A 24,616-nucleotide genomic window follows, 5' to 3' on the forward strand; every position below is an offset into this window, starting at 1 on the left:
GGGAAAACGAATATTAACAACATTATAAAAATGTTGATTCTTAGTGCTACTGCAAAGCTTTTAATCACATTATTAGACATATGCTCTGATTTAATAGTCCTAACCATCAAGCAATAAGCTTGATGACTCTCTGCCTTTATTTCCTAATAAAGAATTTGTTTTTCTTTCTGAATCAGCAGCTTCCACAAATAATGTTCTTTGGAAATTAAAATTAGAAAGAAATGATTTACTCTTCAGAATAGTTTTATACAATTTTTATACAGATATACAATTAATTTTGATGTCACATTTTTATTCTTTAGAGAATATGCAATCACCTGGATAATTTGAAAACTCAACTTTCTAAAGTAATTTAATTCTTAAATACAGTAAATGAATTTATATATGCCATATTAATGTTTATACATATAAACATTCATACATGTGTAGCTGTATAGCTGTATTTCTATAGAAATATAGATAACATAATGCATATATAGATATATGTATTTACATGTAGACAAAGATAGCTATCATAAATAGATATGGAGTAAAAAAACAGCATTGTGTCAAATATTAAAGATAAGTTTTGAAAACTAGAAGACAAAGATTCAAATTTTGTAGCTGATACATAACTTGCTTTGTGACACTGAGAATGTCAATGATCTATGCAACTCAGAGGCATAATTGATATGCTTTGATGGTGGGGTTTTTTTACTAGCAGATTCCTTTATCAGTGAAGTTACAGAGCAAGACAATGTAGAAAAATTGTTAGAGGCAGCATCATTTTGTGGAAAGTTTGCTGTTCTTGAAATCGAAGGCCTGGTTTTTGATTCTAACATTTACTTCCCTCTGAACCCAGTCAAGTAAATCAGTTTCTCTAAAACTTAGTTTTACCATTTTTAATGTGAAAAAGTTTGATTATGTTACTCTTAAGTTCCTTTTTTTCTTTAAATTCATGATCCATCTTATGTATAGAAATGCCTGAATATGAAAAATAGTTGTTTCCAAACAAAGCAAAACTGTTTGACATTCAATGGATTGAATTCTTTTTCCAAGTTGATTTCCATCACAAAATTGGCCTACTCCAATATAATGCCTTTTCTTTGTTTTCTTTCAATGTTTTTCTAATTGTTTAGATCTAGTTTTAATTGTTTGGAAAATAATTTGTAGTTGCATTTGTATAATTCCTGTGTTTGTTTTGGTAGATAGATTCCTAAGTATTTTATATTGTCTAGGGTGATTTTAAATGGTGTTTCTCTTTCTACTTCTTGCTGCTGTGATGTGTTGGAAATATATAGAAATGCTGATGATTTATGTGAATTTATTTTGTATCCTGCAACTTTGCTAAAATTGTTTATTTCTACTAGTTTTTTAGTTGATTCTGTAGGATTTTTTAAGTAGACCATCATATCATCTGCAAAGAGTGATAGCTTAGTCTCCTCATTGCCTATTTTAATACCTTCAATTTCTTTTTCTTCTCTAATTGCTACTGCTAGTGTATCTAGTACAATGTTAAATAAAAGAGGTGATAATGGGCATCCTTGTTTCACGCTTGATCTTATTGGTAATGCTTCTAATTTATCCCCATTGCATATGATGCTTGTTGATGTTTTTAGATATACACTGTTTATTATTTTTAGGAAAGGTCCATCTATTCCTATACTTTCTAGTGTTTTCAATATGAATTGGTGTTGTATTTTGTCAAAGGCTTTTTCAGCATCTATTGAGATAATCATGTGATTTTTGTTTTGTTATATTTAATTGAAAAGCTTTTGTACAAACAAAAACAATGCAACTAAAATCAGAAGGGAAACAACAAATTGGAAAAACGTCTTTATAACAAAAAACTCTGACAGGAGTCTAATTACTCAAATGTACAAGGAGTTAAATCAATCATATAAAAAAATCAATCTATTCCCCAATTGATAAATGGGCAAGGGACATGGATAGGCAATTTTCAGATAAAGATATCAAAACTATCAGTAAGCACATGGGAAAGTGTTCTAAATCTCTAATAATTAGAGAAATGCAAATCAAACCAACTCTGAGGTATCACCTCATACCTAGCAGATTGGCTAAAATGATAGCAGGGGAAAGTAATGAATATTGGAGGGGATGTGGCAAAATTGGGACATTAGTGCATTGCTGATGGAGTTGTGAACTGATCAATCCATTCTGGAAGGCAATTTGGAACTATGTTCAAAGGGCTATAAAAGAATGGCTGCCCTTTGATCCAGCCATACCATTGTTGAGTTTGTACCCCAAAGAGATCATTGATAAACAGACTTGTATGAAAATTTTATAGCTGCACTTTTTGTGGTGGCAAAAAACTGGAAAACGAGGGGATGCCCTTCAATTGGGGAATGGCTGAACAAATTGTGGTATATGCTGGTAATGGAATACTATTGTGCTTAAAGGAATAATAAACTGGAGGAATTCCATGTGAAGTGCAAAGACCTCCAGGAATTGCTACAGAGTAAAAGGAGCAGAGCCAGAAGAACATTGTACACAGAGACTAATACACTGTGGTAAAACAGAATGTAATGGATTTCTGTACTAGCAGTAATGCAATGACCCAGGACAGTTCTGAGGGATTTATGGAAAAGAACGCTACCCACATTCAGAGGAAGAACTACAGGAGTGGAAACACAGAAGCAAAACAACTGCTTGAACACATGGGTTGAGGCAGACATGATTGGGGATGTAGACTCGAAAGGACCACACCAATGCAACTATCAATAATATGGAAATAGGTCTTGTTAAAACCAGTGGAAATGTGCATCGTCTATAGGGAGGGGGGGCTTGGGGGAGTGAAGTGGAAAGTGAGTACATGAATCATGTAACCATGGGTAACTTTTCTAAAAAATAAAAATTATTAAAGAAAAAAAGAAAAAGGAAAGAAGAAAGAAAAAGAAAAAAAGAGGAACTTCTAGTCTCCAGTGTTTGACATTGTGAAATGGTTTAACATAAAATCCTGAGATGATTTTTATCAGCAGAAATAACATTGAAGAAGTCATTAAAACACCTGCATTGCCCCTGCACCTTGAGTTTTTCTTTCCACAGACTTACAGGCAAGACCTTCCATCTTTTTTTGTTTGTATCTTCAACTTTTACTTCTTGACATCCTACTTCTACTTTCCTATGCAGTGCAGTCCTCAGGTGAAGATGTGATATCTTTCCTAGCATTGCATGGTTCTGACCTGTTCTAAGATAATGTCACTACCTTCCTCAAAACTTTTAAAAAAATATGAAAAAAATGCATGTCTTTGGATGCATCTTACTTGGAGGTAGGAAGACAGAGTTCAAATCTGGCTTTTAGATACTTATTATCTGTGTTCTCCATAACATTATTCACTATATTTGCTCTACCTAGATTATCCCCATTTCTCCTTTCTTCCTACTTAAGTATTTTGTGTTTGGTCACTTGTTTCATCCGTGTCTAACTGTTTTGGACCTCATTTGGTGTTTACTTGGCAAAGATAATGGAGTGACTTGTCATTTCCTTCACTAGTCCATTTTAAAGATAAAGAAACTGAAGTAAACAGGGTTAAGTAACTTGCATAGGGTCACACAGCTAGTAAATATCTGGGGCTTGATTTGAATTCAGGTATTCCTTACTCTACACTTGACCACCAACCTATTCTACTTTTTAATTAAGATCCAGTACAAATATGTACTTTCATCTGTCATTTTCCCTAATTTATTCCCACTCTGAAATGTTCTTCTTTGAACAAATATCCATAAAACATTGCTTATTCCACTTATTTGGAAGTAGATTTTTAGGGACAGCTAGGTAATTCAATGGATAGAGAGCCAGGCCTGGGGATGGGAGGTCCTTGGTTGATATTTGGCTTCAGATACTTCTTAGCTGCATGATCCTAGGCAAGTCACAACCCCAACTGCTTATCTCTTACTACTCTTCTACTTTGGAACAGATGCTTAATATTGATTCTAAGATAGAGGTAAGATTTCTTTTAATAGATTTTAAACACTCATAGAAAGAATTTTAGGGGACAGTTAGGCAATGTGATAGAATAATTGACCTGGAATAAGGAAGATCTGAGTTCTAATCCAGCCTCAGACACTTATTTGCTGTATGACTCTGGACAAGCCACTTAACTTCTGTCAACCTTCATCTATAAAAAAGCATAGTAGTAGTAGTAGTAGTAGTAGTAGTAGTAGTAGTAGTAGTAGTAGTAGTAGTAGTAGTAGTAGTAGTAGTAGTAGTAGCAGGAGTAGCAGGAGCAGCAGCAAAGGCAGAAACAGCAGCAAAGACAGTAGTAGTACTACTTATGAATAACCCCCTTCTGAGTGTTTATTAGGATAAAATGAAATAGTAGTTCTAAAGAGTTTTTCCAAACTTTATGTGCAATACAAATGCAAGATAGTACTACTATTATTGCTCTCTCAATTAATTATTTGAAATTCTTTTTTGGTATTTGTATATAACTATTATATATTTTAAAAGAATATTGACATAGGAATAAGATATCTTGAGCTCAAATTGATCACAATCATTTCACAAGCATGTCATAATCACTTGGAACCTCACAGTCACCACTGGAAAAGCAGAAATAATTATAACAATCTACTTAACAAAGTATTGTGAATAAATCATTTTAAACTGTGAAGCTATCATTATTGCTTAATAATTTTATTCTCTTTTCCTCCAAAGTAAAATCTCACAGTTGGGAATGGCTTTGCAAGTTATGTAGAAAAACCACCCTCTTAATGAAATTATTATTCAGTAGATATGTCACAGGGGATAGAGTCATATGGTCATGTGCTACATGAATAACTTTCTAAATTTTTGGTAGCAGCTCACTATATTATTTGGAAATAAGAATAAGTATATTGAATGCATTATATCACATTAATCTCTTTATCTACATTTTACTTATACATCCCTTTTTTCATACGAGGTTCTTTAAAACAATACTGAAACTTTACTGAAAATTCTAATTGCAAATTGCTCTCCAGTATCTTCATAGCTTATCATTACTCTAAAGGCAGAACAAATTCTTGTATATTTTTGTTTCTAACCCAATGCCTAGCATACTCACTGACCAACTCAGTCTTTTGTAGCTACATAATTAAAAAGAGTAGATATCAAATTACTTTTCTAATTTACTTTGCTAATTCCACTATGAGATCTTAGATTTAGAGCAAAAAAGCTATTCAGGGTGAGTGGAACAGTTTGTCGAAGAGAAACTGATGCTTCAAACAAATCATGATTTATTTAATCATGAGAGTACCCTTCAGCACTGCAGATTGCAAATCTTTTATATCTGTTTTATGGGAGAGAATATTTTCTTCATGGTTTTATCACACATCTTTAATGGTGGAACTGCCCTATACTTTTTTCTTTTGATAACATAGTCCTACCAATTTAGTCACGAGGTTGTAAATCTAGTCATCAAACTTCCATGCTATGAAAATGACTGATATCCTTTTCTAATAATAAATAACCAAAAATAATATATGTAATATGTTTAAAATTAAGTTTGTATATAAGTCATTGATGGCAATATGTTGTATTTTGCTTATTCTGACTATAAGCTTTTCCATTTTTCTGTTGATTATTTGCAACTCTGGCTGTGTCTTTATTTGAGAGACTTTATCATAGCCTACAAAAACCTTAAGCTTTACATTCTAGAATTTCTCTATCCAACAAGTTAACTATATCCTAGCTGCAGCTTCTTTTCCTGCTTGGTTGCTTCTAGTCATGCTTAATTTATGGAATCTCCCATATCTGGAATAATATATGTCTGAAATTTTTCAAACTCGAGGTTTCACATTGCTCTTAAAAACAAACAAAAAACTAAATTGATCATCAACTGCCCTTAAGTGTCAATTGAGCACTTCAGTGATGAAGAAAACACAAAATACTCAAGTATCCCACAATTTTACCTGGTAAAGAAACTAAATTTGGGTTTTGAACCTGGAAAATGCATTGACATTCTGCTGAATCCCAATGAACCAACCTTAGATCTCCAGTAAGAGTAGCAGAATAATGTACCAAATCCTGAATATGAATTTCTATATGGCTATCTTAGACTCTACCTTCCATAGCCTAAAGATGGTAATATCCAAGATGTGATGGTAATAGCCCAGATTGTATCTATTTTTGCCTTTCCTTGTTCTGCTTTTGAATTCTCACTCCCTGTGTGACAGTTTGCTCTAGTTTTGGATATGCCAGCTGACATTCTAATTTAGGGAAAGAGATAGATGTTGCCCTAGACCCCATCTTTTGTTGTACTTATCTCTTTTGTCATGCTTTGTTTGATGCTCCCTTCTAAACCACCTGACCTTCACTTAAATGCATGAAATATTAGGATAAAGATTTATATTATTTATTGGATGTAAGACCACTTTTATATCACTCCACAAAAATTGCAGAATACACAAAGTACACTTCAGAAGACAAAAATAGATAGAGAAATCATATGAAAAGCCAAAGGACTTACAGGAGCACTTAAGTGATGAAGAAAATACAAAACACTCAAGTAGCCTACAATTTTAACTGGGAAAGGAACTAAATTTGGGTTTTGAACCTGGAAAAATGCATTGACATTCTGCTGAATCCCAATTTCCCAGAGGATATCACTACCTCATCCTTTCAAGGCTTGTATCTTCTCCTATGGTTTATATTTCTCCTGGTAAATGATTGAGAAAATAGCAAGAACAACAGCATTCATATAGTATGTTTAATGACAGCTAATATATCCTTACTAATTCGAGTAAATGGGCAACTTCTTTTCAAGTCAGAAGATCCTCATCTGAAATACTAATGTGAGTAGCAGGAAGTTAAAAGCTGGCCTTTTTCTTCCTATCTCATGGCATGATGGCTCTCTTGTTACAGAAGACACCAGAAGACACCAGAAGATGTCCTTTTTTTTTTTTTTTTTCTGAGAGGCATGATACAATGCTCTGTCTCTGTCTGTCTGTCTCTGCCAGGCTCTATGAACTCTCAAACTTGAAGGTTGCTCTTTAGTCAAACATCAAACATGGCAGAACCAATGAGTGAGAGACAGACAGACAGACAGACAGACAGACAAACAGAGGATAGAGAAACATACAGAGACAGAGAGACAGAAACAGAAGTGTAGGTAGAAACAGAGACACAGAAAGAGAGAGAATATTAATAGTTAATATGGTACTGTGCTAAGCCCTAAGGATACATAAATAAGGCAGTCCCTGCACTCAAGGTTCTTTTATTATAATGGAAGAAGACCTCACATAAAGAGGAGTTGGAATCAAGGAGGGGCATCAGTTTGATAGAAGGAGGTTCCTCATGATGGGCAAGCTATTCATGAGATAGTAGATTATTCTGAAAATAGAACCAAGTCTTAGAGATGGTTGGACTACAGGGTGGTGAAATACTGGGAAATCAAGATCCTTTTTTATAGAGGAGTTTGGGGTTCAGGATAATGTCTGCTTCCCTCTAGGGCAGAGATTTTCAAATATGTGTCCAAATGCAGCCAATTGCACCCCAAATGAAGGCTGAATAGGATAAAATTGTAATTGGATGATATTTAACAAAATAAAAATACAATAGAATCTAAATTATGATAATACATGTTTTCCTAAGTCAATATTAAGTCCACAAGTACCTTTATATTGGATTTATTTCAGTTTAACACTGCTGCTCTATGGCTATGTGGTAGAACACATATAACTTCTAAAGGATACTTGTGCACACTTTGCCATTGTCCCAGTTGTCTCTTAGGATAAGAATTTACACTGTCATGAACTATTTTTTCAGACAAACACATGGATACATCTGCCATGTATTTCTCCCGGAAATCAGGTCCCTGGTCTAATACCTATCCTCAGAAAGCAATGGAGAAGCACATGTAACCACACTGTCCTATCGAAAACCAGTGATTTATGGTTCTTTGGAGGAAAGACTTTGCATATTAAGAAAATTTCTTTCATCCAGGACCAGGCCTTTTCTGCTATGCTCTGGCCTGTTTTATGGACAAGGGAAAAGGCAAAAAGAGACAAAAATGAACTTATTGATTTTTGCATTGACTAACTCTTCAATTGCCAACACTAGAGACCAATGATACCTATGTATTCATCTTCCGTGATATGCAAGTCTATAGCATCACAAGGATAAATTGGTGTTAATGAGATGTCTCTTGTCCCTCCAGGACTGTGAAGTTTAAAATAATTGAAAACACTGTAATTTCTCAAAAGAAAACTAGCCTTATTTGTTCCTTCCACTCAGTTGAGTAAATTTAGTAGTTTAAGTTAAACTAAAACTAGAAACTTCCCACCCCTGCCTCATTCATCAATGATGGGCATTTTAAAATCTTTGAAAACATTGTAATATCTCCAATCTAGCTTGATTTTCTCTTTCTACACAATTTGATAGTTTGGGTTTATTTTTAAATAGTATTCTTATGCATATATAAGATGTGATACCACTTCCGTTTTTATATTATCCTTAATTATTATTATTTTCCCATCAGTGCTACCTGTGGGAATTGGTTAAGATGTGTTGGCTATAATTGACGGCATTATGAGAATTCTGTTACTCTTCTTATTTTCCTGATTGTCAAGATTTTAATTTAAACAATTGTAAGGTTAAAGATAGAGAGCAACTTTGAATTCTGCTCAATAGCTCACAGTGATTAAGCCTTAAAGTGATGCAATTAACCTGCTTCATGCATTCTTCAAAATGACAGCTCTTACTGTAGAAAAATAATGATAGTTCTTGCAAAGTAGCTACTTGATGATCCAATGGTTAATTCTTCTGTAGATTATACTGTGATGGGTTCCCTTTTTAACAATTTTCCATGTTTATCACATGAATATCCAACTAAGATCTTAAGCCCAATTCCATCTGACGTATTCTCTCATTTTCATCTCTCCTTGGTTTGACTTTCTGCATTGTCTCAAACTCTACCATTACTTTCCTTAAAAGATTTAATGGATTTGTCTTTAGATAATTTATAATTTATAGGATCTCAGGTGAAATGAAAGGGGAGCATGACATGGTTGGCGAGGGCCCTTGTCTAGGGTCAGCATTTACTATCCATGTGACCCTATATGATTCATTTTACTTCTCAAGTTAGCAACTGTAAAATTGAGGTAGTTGGGCTAGATAATCTCTCAGGTGATATTGTGGTTCTTCTTAGTAAGAGCTAACATTAATATAATACCTGCTACATACTAAGTGCTTGTGCTTTAATGTTTGCATAGTGCTTTACAAGTATTATCTCATTTGGTCTTTATAACAACCTTGGAAGGTAAGTACTATTATCATCCCCATATCCATCAAAGATGAATAAACTGAGGCAAACAACTTTTGACTTTTCCCAATCACTCAATTAGTAAATGGCTAAGTCTAAATTTGAACTGGTGCCTCCCTGACTCTATCCCCTGTGACATATCTACTGAATAATAATTTCCCATGATTCTCCTTTGTTCCATTTATATTTCCTTATACAATTTCACTTTGCAACAAAGTTTCTCAGTAAAATAGGCAAAGCACACATAGATGATAGACAATTTTGATTGAAGAAAGAATGATCCAAAACTGCCTGCTTTTCAATCCTTCAACAAATGTTTCCTAAATATTCAAATATTTTATCCTAGAGAATATTATCACATTTAGCTAGAAATTATCAATAAATAAACCCTTTTATTGAATGAGTAGAACAATATCATAGAATCAGTATATGATGTATACCTACTGGGAGATTTGATAAAAGAGGTGGACAGCAATCCCAACATATGAGCTAGCATGGAGGGACTTTTGTTTGTATAATGAATAGTTGGGTTCTCATACCAGTAAGATAACAGATCCATTTTAAGCAAGGAAGCATATAAAATTCAAATAACAGAAACTATGCCAAATCCTATGGATACAAATAGCAAGGATGAAATTATTCTTGTCTTAAAGGATATAAACACATTAAAGTCTAGTGTAAGTTTTGTAAATATTGTAGCCAGATACTGCATCTCCCAGCATTCTTTGCTGTGTTAAAGAGAATTGTATGCTGGAAAACTACACCCCCTAGCATATCCCAGGGTTCCCTCCCCCCTACTTCCTGGCACGGGATTGGTCTATGAATGGACCAGTTCTGCATCCTAATTTTCTTATTAAACTAAAATCTAAATATTTTGGAAACTTAGTTCTTCTAATTCAGTAATAATTTTTTTGTATTGGTGTAATTCTTTTACCGACGTGGAATCTAGAGACTACAAACTTGTGGCCTAGTGAGATCTGATGAACCCCAAATTTTAGGAATAGCTTGTAGTTTGGAGACCCCCAAAGCTTGTGCTTATTCCCTGTTCCCTTGAGAATCCACCCTGAAGAGAATCTCAGACTAGCAGTTGCAGACTGAATAATGGACCCTAGGGCAAAAGCTAAATGATTCTTTTGCTTTAGAAGCTTCTCCCATTGTACCACATCCCCATTTCAGGGATTGAACTCTGGACCTTCAACTTACAAGACTGACATGCTACCTACTATGCTAAAGAGTCACTTAGCTTTTATCCTAGGGTCCATTATTCAGTCTGCAACTGCTAGTCTGAGATTTCCTTCAGGGTATATTCTCAAGGGAACAGGTAACAGGGAATAAGCACAAACTTTGGGGGTCTCCAACCTAAAAGCTATTCCTAAAACTTGGGGTTCATCAGATCTCACTATGCCACAAGTTTTTAATATTTAATATTTATTATTTAATTTAATTTAATAATATTAAATATTAAATTAATTTAATATTTAATAAATATTGTTACTACTAATAAATATTGGTGTCTCTAGATTCCACGTAGACACTTTATAATTTGTGATGTACCTTCACATAACTAATCACATTTGATTATTAAAACAATTCTAAGAACTAATTGGCATAGATATTATTTTTCCTATTTAACATATTAGTACATTGAAACTTAGAAAGTTAAAGTGAGTTGTGTTAACTTAGAAAAAAACACAGAACTATTAAATAGTCATAAAACCACTCTTTAATCAAGGGAAAGGGGGATGAGGGCTACTTGGCCTCTTATGCAGAGCTGCGCCTTGTGCAGAGTCTAAAGGAACACTGCTTAGCTCTGCTCCCTGAGCCCTGGGAGTGCCGCCGAGCTAGATGGAAACTCCCTGGAACAAAGGAAATTGAGGAATTTATATACCATTTGGGAAGATCCAGGGGCTGGGAGAGATGATTGACATTATACTGACTGGATACAATGAAGCTAGAGAAAGGGATCATAGCCAGAGGCTAGGGTGTAAGGGAAAGGGACTGCTTACACAATGGATACTAAAGGATGGTCCCTGCCCAGGTAGTCTTCCTGGGAAGGGTTTTTGATACAATGGGGAAGACTACCTAGGACAAAAGGGTATTTAGCATTTACCCTGGGGTCCATTATTCAGTCTGCAACTGCTAGCCTGAGATTCCCTTCAGGGTGGATTCTCAAGGGAACCAGGAATAAGCACAAGCTTTGGGGGTCTCCAACCTACAAACTATTTCTAAACTTGGGGTTCATCATACCTCACTAAGCTACAAGTTTGGGAACTCTAGATTCCATGTCAACAGTTGTTTATGGTTGTTACTACTAATAAATATTTGGGTGGAATGGGAAAGAGGAATTTAACATATTTCTCTTAAACTACAATATGTTACCCATGAAAGAAAATCAATAAGGTATCATCATCCCAGCTAGGTGGTACAGTGGTGAAAGCTCTGGGCCTGGAGTCATCTCCTTGAATTTACTGACTTCAGACATTTATAATCTGTGTAATCCTGGACAAGTCACTTAATTTAGTTTGCCTCAGTTCCTCATTTGTAAAATGAGTTGGACAAGGAAACTGCAAACCACACCATTATCTCTGCCAAGATCTCTCCAAATGAATTCATGAAAAGTCTGATACAACTGAAAAGACTGAACAACAAAATCTTTATTCCCCATAGTTATAGGAAAAATGAGCAGTGAAGCTCATTCTGAAATCTATCTAGCCATATGTACTTGACACTATATCACACTATCACTTTGGTCAGAAGTTATATTACATAGGAAAAATCAGTAACCTCTGGTTCTTTCCTTGGTTCTAATTTTCATGTACTTTATGTTACTTTTTTCATTTTTTCTATTCAGACTAAATTCTGATGAGTAATAAATACTCAATAAAGGCAAATCATCAAATGACCTTCAGCAAGTTTAGAGCAGCATGGTGGTGGAATGAATACTCCAGAAAGTGAGAAAAACGGAAAGGAAAGGACAAATAAAATTTTTTGTTGAAACACCATTTTCATCCTCTCCCTTTAGCTTCATGTCCATTGCCTCTAGGCCATTATTGTATGTTACAACTAATAACTCTTTCTTCATTTTTTTTTATCCAGATCTTTGATTTTATTACAGTAGGGCAGTGATGGTGAACCTTTTAGAGATGGAGCACCTGGCCCTTCCCTCACCGTACCCCCCCAGACAAAGTGCCATGCCTGACACTCCACATGGGGAGGGAGGAAGCACTCCTATTGGGCTGCTGGGTGGTTGAAGTGAGGAATGGCATCAGCAACTGTAGAGAGGGAGAGAGGAGTGGTCTGAGTGCTCTGCTCCCCTCCAGTTCTGCCACCTGTGAGCCACCCACCTTACTCCCTGTGCACTCCCATTGGGCTGCTGGGCAGAGGGGCAGGGGGATGTGAAAAATGTCCTCAGGCACAGTGGAGAGGGGAAGGGGAGCAGCTCTGCCTGAGTCCATATGCCTTTCTAGTAATGAACTCTGGAGGTGGCAGTGGGGGTGCGAGGCTGCAGTGTGCTCATAGAGAGCAGTTTGCATGCCATTTTTGGCACCTGTGCCATAGGTTCGCCATCACTGCCCTAGGAAATGGCTGGTGTGGGAATTCCCCACTAATGATCTGATCAAAAATTATTCTGAAATTTAGAGTTTCAGAAAAAGTATTGAGAATTGAACTGATTTGCCGTGCTGACAAAGCTAATATGTGTCACAGTCAGTATTTGAATCCAGATCTCTGTAACACCTAAACTAAGTTTTATTCAGTAGACTAGGTTACTGCTCAGTCACTATTCTAGGGTCATGGATTTAGTAACTAAATTATTTGTTATTGATCACAGGGTAGTGAATAGCAGAATAAGATTTAAACCCAGGCTTCTGCCAGGCAGATCTGCCTCCTGCTCTATGTTCTCTCTGCTGGCTCCTGTTCTGGGGCCCAGGTGACTGGCAATAGCTCATTATACCTCACAAGTTCGATCCTCCCCACCATGATATCTTTCTGGCACTGCTCCATTCTTGCACAAAATAACCACTTAAATTTGTTTTCATTCATTCTTCTTTCATTCATAGTTTTTCTACAAAATCACTTGAAAACAAAAGTGTGAAGTACCTGTTTTCAGCTTCTTAGACTTCTCTTTTCCCTTAAAATTTCCCATAAATTAAGATCAGTCTGGAACTGATTAGAAGAGAAACAAACCAACAGTTCTAGATTAAATTTCTACCCAGCCCTGATGGGCAATTATATATATATNGAATAGCAGAATAAGATTTAAACCCAGGCTTCTGCCAGGCAGATCTGCCTCCTGCTCTATGTTCTCTCTGCTGGCTCCTGTTCTGGGGCCCAGGTGACTGGCAATAGCTCATTATACCTCACAAGTTCGATCCTCCCCACCATGATATCTTTCTGGCATTGCTCCATTCTTGCACAAAATAACCACTTAAATTTGTTTTCATTCATTCTTCTTTCATTCATAGTTTTTCTACAAAATCACTTGAAAACAAAAGTGTGAAGTACCTGTTTTCAGCTTCTTAGACTTCTCTTTTCCCTTAAAATTTCCCATAAATTAAGATCAGTCTGGAACTGATTAGAAGAGAAACAAACCAACAGTTCTAGATTAAATTTCTACCCAGCCCTGATGGGCAATTTTATATATATATATATATATATATTAAGAGTGTTTAGAGGATAAAGTGTTTTCATACATAAAACGTAAGAAACTTGGTCCTAGTCATGATTCCCACTGGCTGTGTGACTTGGGAGAGGCCTTAATCTCACTTCCCTTCTTAATATAATTTTTCTAATTGATAAAATGAAGGGGTTCATCTCTTTCTTTCTAGTTGATTTTCCAAAAAACAAGAAAAAGGAAACTGGTGATAAAGATGACAGATAAATTGAGAGACAAAAAGATAGAAAAAGAGATAACAATAGAGGCAGAGACAAAGATATATGCAAGCAATATCTAACCCCTCTTTAGGTATTTCTCCAATAAGGAAATTCAAATAAATGAAGACCAGAAGATATTCTGAAATTTCCTTACAAGAGTAGTTTTCAAAACTAAGTAATCTGCACAGGGTCAAATAGCAAGTATGTGTTGAAAAGGCAACCAGAAACCAGGAACCAGGTCTTCTGAATACAAGGCCAGCTGCTTTTCCACATGTAACACTATGATAAATATAAATACAAATATATAAATAAATACACATATGCATATATATGCATACTTCCTTGCCTTATTTTGAAATGTGAATTATATACTCTCTGATCATCCTCATTTTCTAATTCTTCTGATACACGTGTACCCAAATCCAAAACTGAGATTACATATGGTACTCTCCTATACTCTCTCATCTAGTTTAGGAAATGAAAATTCTCATTTCAGCTTGTGTGTGTGTGTGTGTGTGTGTGTGTGTGTGTGTGTGTGTGTGTGTAGAGAGAGAGAAAGAGAGGAGAGAGAAACAGGCAGACAGACATTAGGTCTGCAATCTCTGATCTGTGATCTTCTTTGTCTTCTAGATGGCATGCCATTTACATGGTGGATTGGAAGAGCCAATGAAAAACATCCTTACTGGGGAGGTTCCCTTCCTGGAGTTCAGCAATGTGCATGTGGGCTAGAGGAAAGTTGCTTGGACATGAGGCACTTTTGCAATTGTGATGCAGACAAAGAAGAATGGTAAGGGCATTATTTGCTTTTAATTATAATTTTGGAAGGAGTCATGGCTAGGAAACTTAACATGAGATATTGCTTAGCACTGCTAAAATTTATATTCTGCAGCCTAAATCCCCTTTAAAATTTCTGAGAGAATTGCCCGTTCTTTTGCTTGTTCACAATTATTAATGAAGTTTACAACAAGAAGAAAATACATTGTAAGAATTAAGTATCTTTTCTTGGTATTCTGATGCTTCCCTGTTGTGCAGCATAATATTTGAGCATGGTTCAAAGTAGTTCAGAATGCTATTTATCTCTTTGTGAATTAGATCAGCTCTCTATAGTGTGTTGGGTTTTTGTTTGTTTTTAATTTTTAAAGTAATTGGTATATTTTTCTTTCCGGTGTTCCTCCACCAATGACACAATCATCAGTCAATTCTCCCCAAGTGAACCATCTATGCTAACAAAAAGAGACACCAGCCAGTTTTGTATAATGTAGGAATGATGAGTTTTGCTTCAGATCTAGTTTTGTATCTGAGCTCTCATACTAGTTGTAAGATTATGAGTCAGTTATTTCACTGCTCCAATCAAAATGCCCTAATCTATAAAATGCAGATAGTAGATATAATACCTATCTCTAAGGTTTGCTATGATGAAAGAAATTTGTAAATCTTATTGAATTATGTAATTGCATATAGTTAATATTATATACATTAGAGATAATTCTTTTAAAGTTCAAAAGAAAACCAAACAAAATGGATGTGTTTTGTAATTCCTGGTAAAAACAATGTGGAAATTTTGTAGATCATATTTCAGGAATTGTATTTTAATATTAATAATTGATTAATAATTCATGATGAAAATGTTTATATGCTATGTCTATGATAAATGTGACAATGTAGTAGAAATAAAGTTGTTCTTCATATTAGAAAAAATTTAAGCATGAATTCAGGTTCTCCCTTTTAGGCATTCTAGTTCTGTGACCCTTGGCAAGTCAAATTTACTCTCAGAGTTCTGGGAAAATGTTTCTATTCATTAATTATAGACTCTCAAGGTTCATTAGTATAGACTTTATACCTTCACTCATGAAATCACAAGTCTTGACCTATTCACATGATTGCTCCTCCTCAAAAAAAAAAAATCTTGATAGGGAGGTGTACATTAGTGAAATAATGTTCTTTACATAACAGCCAACCTCTTAAGCATTGCTCAAACTTCAAAATATTTCTTTAGGGACTGATGTAGTTATTGAATATTCTTCCCTTTAACTTCCATCCATTTTTCCTAGTTCTATTGTTTTGCCCTAAGTTGAATAGTTCTAACCCTTGTTCAACACTAAAACTCTAAGGATTTGAAGACATAACATTTCTCTCCCTTCTTTTCTTCCACAGACTAATGTTTCCATTTTTTCAACCAATATTCATGAAATTGTTTCAGTTCTTTTCACCATTGTGGTTACTCTCCAGTGTTGTTTAGAGCTCCATACAGTATTCTAGCTGTGTTCTGACCAGAACAAATATTATCATTGATGCAGACCTGAAAAAGGTCTTAGTGGCTGACATTGTTTTCCATATCATTTTAGAGATGAAGAAGCTGAGGCCTAGAGAGGTTCAGTGACTTGCCCAAGGTCCCACTGGTCCAATGACTCCAAATTTAGTGCTCTTTCCACATGTTATGTTTGCTGCCCTTGTGGTCTAGATCTGTGTTGGTAAAAATGAGGCACTCGTGCCCTGGCATGCTGGAGGGGGCTGTTTGTTCCTCCTCTCCACTACACCTGAAGATATTTCTTGCATGCCCCTCTCCTCTGTCTAGCAGACCAAGGTAAGCACTTCTTTGCTCTTCTCCCTGGGATAAGGCAGAGCAAGGGGAGGGCTCATGGGCAGCTTGAAGGTGCAGTTTGGGTACACAATCTCTAAAAGGTTTGCCAGTGCTGCTCTTGATCAACTACTTCTCTCAATAAGCCTAAGATCAGGGTGAAGGGGAAAATAGGAGCATGAAACATGTAACCATGTTAAAAATGATTATTAATAAATGTTAAAAAAAATAAGCCTAAGATCACATTAAGCTTGGTTGTTTCTTTCTGTGAGGACATCATAATAGTGACTCATTTTAAGGGTTTTTTATTTTTTAATTTTTGGTTGTAGTGGTTGTGCCCTAGACCTATGATTTCATTGGTCTAGGGCAGCACAGGTGAACCTTTTAGAGACTGTGTGCCCAAACTGCATCTTCAAGCTGCCCGTGAGCCCCCTGCATTATCCCAGACAGCGGAGGGAGGAAGTGCTCAGATTGGGCTACTGGGCAAAACAGCAGGGCATGTGAACATTGTTTCCAGGTAAGATGGAGAGGGGGAACAGAGCAGCCACCCCCGGTACACCAGGGCACACGCGCCATGTTATCACCAACATACATCCAGGGGAAGAAAGGGCCCTCCATACACTAACGTATATGGGTACCTACTTTGTAATTTATAGTTTTTGTTGCTTGAGGTGTTCAGAGTTTGAATGTCTTGCCCAAACTCACAAAGTTTATATTTTTAGTTCAGATCTTCCTGTTTCTATAGATAATTCTCTTTTGATGACTTCATCCTCTTCCTTATATTGAGTTTATAGTTAACTAGATCCCTTGGTGAAACAAATGATTGTCTATCCATTTCAAACATCCTGTATTTGTGCAATTGATTTTTTGAGAGAATCTAAGTGTAGAACTTTATATCTTGCCCTATTAAATTTATAATTATACTTATTAAATGTCATTTGTTTAGTTTAGTCCATAGTTCTGATCTATCAAAATCTATTTGTATCCTAATTCAGTCATCCAAAGTGTTAGATATTCAGCCCAGCATTGTCATCTGCAAATTTGCTGAGCATGCTATCTCAGTCTTCATTCAAAATACTGACAGAAATGTCAAATTGAACAGTACCTTAAGAATAAGGCCTTCTCTGTAACTTGAAGACATTTCTCCATCCTGAAATTCTACATTCCAGATACCTTAGCAGTTGGTGGCATGGTTTCCAAAGCAGTATAGGACACTCATCTATGTGCTCAGAAAAGATACTTGAGGAATCCTTTCTTGTTATTTTTAATGAGGAATAGACAATAGATTACAGAGTGATCATATCAATGATACTCACATTTTTCCTTCAAATTAAAGTTTCTTTCTCTCTTTACTCTGTCTCTTTTCTCTCTTTTATTCTAACTAACTTTTCTTTGTCGCTCACTCTATCTCTGAAAAGATAGAAGAAAAGTCATACTAAAATATTTTTTTCTAAAGGGCCTGTTGTTATTCTCAAAGAAACATGATTACTAGAATGTGGAGTAATTTCTAGAGTGTGTGTGGAGTCAGAGAGACAGAGAGAGACAGAGAGAGACAGAGAAACAGAGACAGAGAGAGACAGTAACAGAGAAAGAGACAGAGAATTTCTCTGACAGTGCCTCTCCCCATGGTAGGAGGATAGAAACTGAGGCCCCGAATTGACAGCAATGGAAATGTAGGTTTAATTATAATAATAATAGCTATTAATAGCTAACATGTATATAGCCGTTTAAGAATTCTAAAACTATCCCTATTTTATAGATGATATACCTGAGGCAGACAGAGGATAAAATATTTATTCAGAACCACAAACCTATTAAATATGCCTGACTAGATTTGAACCTAGGTCTTCCTGACTCCCGGTCCACTTCTCTATGCATTTTCCCACTATAAGGTGTTCTTGTATACAGGATAACTGGGTATGTATATTTATTACACATTTTACTCAGAGGTCAAGATGACTATCTAGTTCACTTAGGAAGGTCTGTTCATTCACTAGTTAATGAACTAGATCTAATTTTCATTATTGCCATTATTTAGGATAGCTGCTTGATATATGTGATGGTCTATTGATGATGTGTTCACCTATCCTTAGTCACTAAGATCAACAAGGCAGCCCAAAAAAGACAAAGCAAGCAAGTAGGAAATTATGACTGAATCACTTAGGACAAAGGTTCTTTTTATTGTAATTTTTTCTTTAAATTTTTCATTCAAAGAGAAAAAAATAATAGTTTACAGATAAATGGGGAACTTGAAGAAAATTACAAAGGTGTAATATTATAGAGAACCTTGGATATCCAGGTAAAGGAGTTTGTAGTTTATTGTAGTGTTTCATATTCTCCTCAAATTTTTCATTTTTTGATTTTGTTTTATATAGTCTTGCTGCCTTGTGAAGTCATTTGCTTCTAGTTGTTGAGTTCTATTTTTTAAAGACTGAATTTGATCCCTGGCTTTTTGGTCATCCTTCTCCTTCTGGTCTGTTTTCTTTGTAGATCATTGTCTGCCTTTGCTTCATTTTTGAGCTGATCAATTTTGGATTTTAAGACTTTATTTTCTTGTTTTAGTTCATGTATTTCCTTTTCCAAATTGTCTTCAGCCTCTCTTGATTGCTTTTTGAATTCTTGAAGTTCTTGAGTTAATTGAATTTTGGTATCTTCCAAAGCCTTTGTCCAATTTACTTGAGCTTCCTGATCTTCTTCTATTTCATTTGCTGTTTTCTTGCTTCCTCTTGAGCTGTCCAGCAGTAGGATTCCCCTGCTCTGTTCTGTTGTTAGATTTGGTCCTCTTTCTTCTCAAAGGGCTTAGTTTTCTATCTCAGTGTGGAAAAGGTGCAGAGGTTTTAAGATTTGCTCCATCTAAGTCACCATCTTCCCAGAATCATTTATTGTATAAATAGAAAAAAATCATTGAATAACTTTGAGCATTGGAATGTCAAGAACAGGATCATTTACAAAAAAAGTTTGTCATAATTGTCTTCTGATTAGTGGAATAGTGAACAAAGAGAAGGAAGAATAAATAAGAGGCATTAAAATAGTCTAGGAATGTTTTAATGAACTTTTAACAGAAGACAATTGACTCAGCAAATTGTAGAAAATTATTCCAAAGTTAGTAATAGATTCAGAACTAGAAGCATGGTCTTCTGACCTGGTGCTCTTCCATCATTTATCCTTTCTGTATGTATAGTTCTTCTAGGTATTAACCAAATCCCTATACAACTGAACATCAGTGACATAAGGGGTTTAAAACTCATATCTTATAATTCATTACCTTCACTAGCCCCCATTCAAATGATCTCTTTAGGAAAATACACAAAAAATCTCCATCTCCCTATAATAATGTCTCATAATCTATAGAACTGTGGAGAGGATGAAGTTATATTTTGAGGTTATATTTTTACCAAGTTAACCATCAATCATCCAACCAACTACAGAAATTGGCCTTTTCCCCTTTCTTTTCTTGTAGTCTACAGAAATTCTCCATTCACACAAATGTTCTTTGGGATACAGCTAAATCTAGCAGAATAACTTGTTCTAGGTGATAAAGGAGACCATAGTGTTCTGTTTGTCAGTCTCATTAGGGAATTGAGGCTAAACTGCTTTTGCTATTCTGTTTTACTTTTCTAGGAGCAAGAAATTATCTCCTGATCTCTGATCTTATGGAAAAAAATTCCTGACAGAGGCAGGTTATGTATTATACAGGCTGACATTCAGTGAAGCAGCTTGGTTCATGCTAGGATTTAAATCCATGATAGCAAGGAAGCATTCAGACTATGGACCTGATGGAAATGAATTAAGTTTAAAATGGGTTTTTTTTGAGACAATTGTTTGAATGGAAAAGGATTTCACTACAACTTTATTATCGACTAGATGTTTTAAGGATTCTTAAAAGAAAGGAAACCTAAGTACTAACCAGAATTTTTTTTCTTTAGTTCCTATCACAACTACTTTCTGCTCAAAGCCCCTTCCCTAATCGATATGCACAAGTGCTGTCATGTCAACCCTTGACATCTCCAGTCAAAATCATCCTTTCAGCAGCTTTTCAAAATTTTCATTACATACACATATATGTAGTGCAAAAGTGCAAACAACTCTGCAAAAGGCTAACTGCAGAATTTCTGGCAGTTGAGAGGGTTTAGAACCCTTACTAGAAGCAGTTGGTCCTGGAGGCTTGGTCAGAGCAGAAGGGTCAACTGAGCTTGGTCTTTTGGGCTGAAACCTGGCTTTGATTCCTTGATTCTGTGCCTTTTCTCTTGAGATTTTGTAGCTTAGCTAATTCCTCTGGATCTCCCTGACCTTCCCTATTCCAATCACCATTTCCCTTCCTAATTTCCTGTGGGTTCTGGGAGAAGAGTGGATTTCGGTGGTAGCAATCAAACTTTGAAGACTTAGGTTTCCCCATAGCCAAGTAGGGCTTACCCTTGCTACAAATTATCTCCTGATTCATTGTGGGTAACTTCCCTAACCTTAAAGGCAACAAAACCTCCCAGGACTGAGTGAGGGCAGGCCATTTCTCAGTCTCTCATTCCTGTGTCCCTCCCCCACCTGAAGCTTCTCCCTAGGCAGTTGTTAGAGAAACCCTGTATCCTTCTATCCTTTATAATCAACCCCTAAACTCAATAAACCCTGTTGTCATTAAATCAAACCTTTTGCTAAATCATTAGTTGAATGATAAAAGAGGGTAAGGAGAGAAAGGAATAGTTTCTCTCTGGGTCCTGAGGGGAGTTGGAGGCATCCATCTTGGAGGAAGTGTGATCTCTATACTCCCTCTGAAGAAGCCAGTTCTATTTCACAGACACCTCCTTTGTGAACCTGAGAAATTGACTAGAAAGCCCTCCAGTTAGTTTCAAACCATTCCTGGCTGGCCTTAACCTTTTGTCTGTAGAAGTGCCCTTCCAACCTGAAGGGTTCAGTCTGTTTCCCTTCAGTGTCCTCTGTCTCAAGTCTGTGTATCCAGTCTGTGTCTCCCTGTTGCAGCTGCCTGCCCAACTACCTCAACCTCTCCCCTTGCCACTCATTCTACTTCATCATCTTATATTTCCCTAAACTCAGTTATTCCCTCACATATCTTACCACCTCAATTTACTACTGTCCACTATTGCACCCTCCTTTCCTTCCTACTGACTTAGGGACCCACAAACCCCATTCACTTTTTTTATTTCCTTATTACATATATCCAGAGTCAACACTTAAACCAATTCTTTAAACTTGTGATAAGCAGGATTATTTAACTAATACCATGTTAATTTATCTTAACTCACTCTGAAATATTGTTTCTTAAAATGTAGGGCTCTTTATAATCTCTCTATAGTCTACCTTTCCAAGCTTATTATATATCACTCCACTTCACATAAAGTATATTTCATTCACACTGGCTTTCTAAGCCTTCTTCACAAACTTTACTTTAGTAGATAGTCCAAATTCTGCACAATGATAAAAAATAACCAGTGAATCCTGAATGTAGCTTTTTTTTTTTAACTCTATCTAGTAGGTTATTGGGGACTTGTTCTCTCTGTACCATTGAAAAGATTCTCATTATATCATTAGATAGATTCATATTAAATTATGCTATAGTCTTATATCAAGGCATATGATTGCCTCATGTTCCATATTTATATCACCATTCCCCTACCATTAATTATTAAGTGAGCCATGATGTGATCTTATTCTAATTAATACTTGTGTTGGATGTAATAGCTAGGACTCTTTAAAGCCAGTTCTTTGTTGGTTTAGACTCTGTGATAAAATTAAATAGACACATATAGGTCCTTAAATAGAATTTTTAATAGTTATTTAACCTCAACATAGAAAAGATATTAAACAAGGACCTGCAGCTTTTAGTTTGAGCATATCTGACTATCCTTATGTCCATGGGATAACTAATTTGTTCATCATGCTAAGTGTGGTAAGTTGTGAAAGTCTTGAGATATCCAGTAGGAGCCTTAGCTCCCTAGGCTTGCTCAAGGTCAAAACGATTGAAAATATTAGCAGCAGGATTTGAAACTTTGTTTTCCTAACTTCGAATCTAAAACTCATCCACTATATCATACTTCCTCTTGGAATTAAGAGTTCTTTACAATATGAACGTAGCCTACTTTCCCAGATTTATCATATAGTAATTTATTTCATCTACTCTTAAAAATATTTTTGTTTGTTACATTTAAATACTCAATTATCTTCCTTTCTCCCTCCCTTCCCCTCTTTAAAGAAAACATCATTTGACAAAAAGATAACTATAAAACTATGTCTTATTGTTGTTTGTCAGATATTTATCTGGAAGTGTACATATACCAGTCACTCTTCAAATAATATTTCTATTGATGTACATAATGTTCTCTGCATTCTGCTCATTTCACTCTTTATAATTTCATGGAGGTACTTCCATGTTTTTCCCCAAAATTAACTTGTTCTTTATTTCTTAGGACACATTAATATTCCAGTACAATTATATGCCACAACTTCTTTAACCTTTCCTCAATTGATGTACATCCCTTCAGTTTCTAATTCTTTGACACCACAAGGAGAGCTCCTATACATATTTTTAAAAATAGTTTTTCCTATTTTCCCTGATCTCCGTATAAAATAAATCTAATTGTGCTATTGTTAGGTCAAAAGTTATATACAGTTTGCTAATTCTAAGAGTAATTCTATATTACTCTCCAAAATGGTTGGATCATTTCACAGTTCCATCAACAATGTATTAGCTTCTGCATTTTTCCACATGCCCTCCAACATTTGTCATATTGCCCTTTTATTATTTCAGCCAATCTGATAGCTGACAGATATCTTAATATAATATTTTCAACAGTTAAACTGACTTTATTATTCCTCACACTCACTATATCTCCTATCTCAGTGTCTTGTTATAGCCTGTACCCGTGCCTAGAAAGCATTCAGTCAAAAATCTCTTCCTCTTTAGAATCATTAGTATTCTTCATAGCTCAGCCTAAAAGTCAGCTTCTGCTTGTATGGGATGTTCATGGAGGACTAGTCCCTCTGGTGTAAGGACTTCCTGATTCTTTCTCAGAATTTCATATCCACCTTTGATGTCCACCTCTCACCCAGTTCTTACCTGTGGCTCCAAGTAGTTGTAATATGCCCAGCTTTCATACCCCAGTAAAACCATATTAGTAGATGAGCTAAAAGAAGTTGAGAAAAATCAGCAAGCCTCAAAACCATCAATGGGATAAATAGAGATATCTACCCCAAGAATACAAAGACTTGCTCTCATGGAATGTGTGGATGAGAACAATTTGATCCAATGGCCATGAAGACAGCTGAAGCGCATGCTGCTTAGAGCTTTGAAGGTACACATATTTTGGGGAGACTCAAGATATATTGTTGGGGAGAAGAGGTATTAGGCTGCCTACCAAACCAAAAATCTGCACAGCCGTTTTATTGAGGTCATTGTTTTAGGCTTGGGAAACCTGGACAGTATACTAGCACTATGCTGGAAATATAATTGCTTCCATTTGAATTGTGTTAGGAAGATTCTGAAGATCTCCTGACAAGATAAGGTGCTGGACACTGCGGTCCTTTCTCAAAATAAACTGCCAAGCATTCAGACTTTACTAAAGAGAGCACTGCCATGTTGTTTGAATGCCAATTGTACTTTTGCCTAAAAGACAATTTTATGGAGAACTTACATAAGACAGGTGCTCACATGGAGGTCAGAAAAAGACATTCTGGTGGTTTTTAAAAACTTTGGTCTCTATTGTAAGACATGAGAGGCACTGACACAAGTCTGGCCTCTATGGTATGGCTGCAGCAAAGAAGGTATTGCATTCTATAAACAAAGCAGGATTGCAGTAGCTCAAAAAATTTACAAGCCCATGAGATCCACAAACATCCCAAATGTTTATATGGGCTCTTTATGCCTTGTGAGCTCATAGAGGTCTGATCAACCACAGTCAGACACACTATCCCTTAA

At 35.8% G+C, this 24,616-nt stretch overlaps 1 protein-coding gene across 1 annotated transcript in view; it reads left to right on the top strand.

The window, feature by feature from the left end:
• CNTNAP5 (contactin associated protein family member 5) overlaps positions 1-24,616 on the top strand; it is an 845,810-nt gene that overhangs the window by 668,891 nt on the left and 152,303 nt on the right. The window contains exon 14 of the mRNA XM_044669143.1: positions 14,745-14,901. Coding sequence (XP_044525078.1) covers positions 14,745-14,901 — 157 coding nt within the window. The remainder of the gene's footprint in view (positions 1-14,744; positions 14,902-24,616) is intronic.

This window comes from Gracilinanus agilis, chromosome 3 (assembly GCF_016433145.1).
Source record: "Gracilinanus agilis isolate LMUSP501 chromosome 3, AgileGrace, whole genome shotgun sequence".
Classification (NCBI taxonomy): domain Eukaryota; kingdom Metazoa; phylum Chordata; class Mammalia; order Didelphimorphia; family Didelphidae; genus Gracilinanus; species Gracilinanus agilis.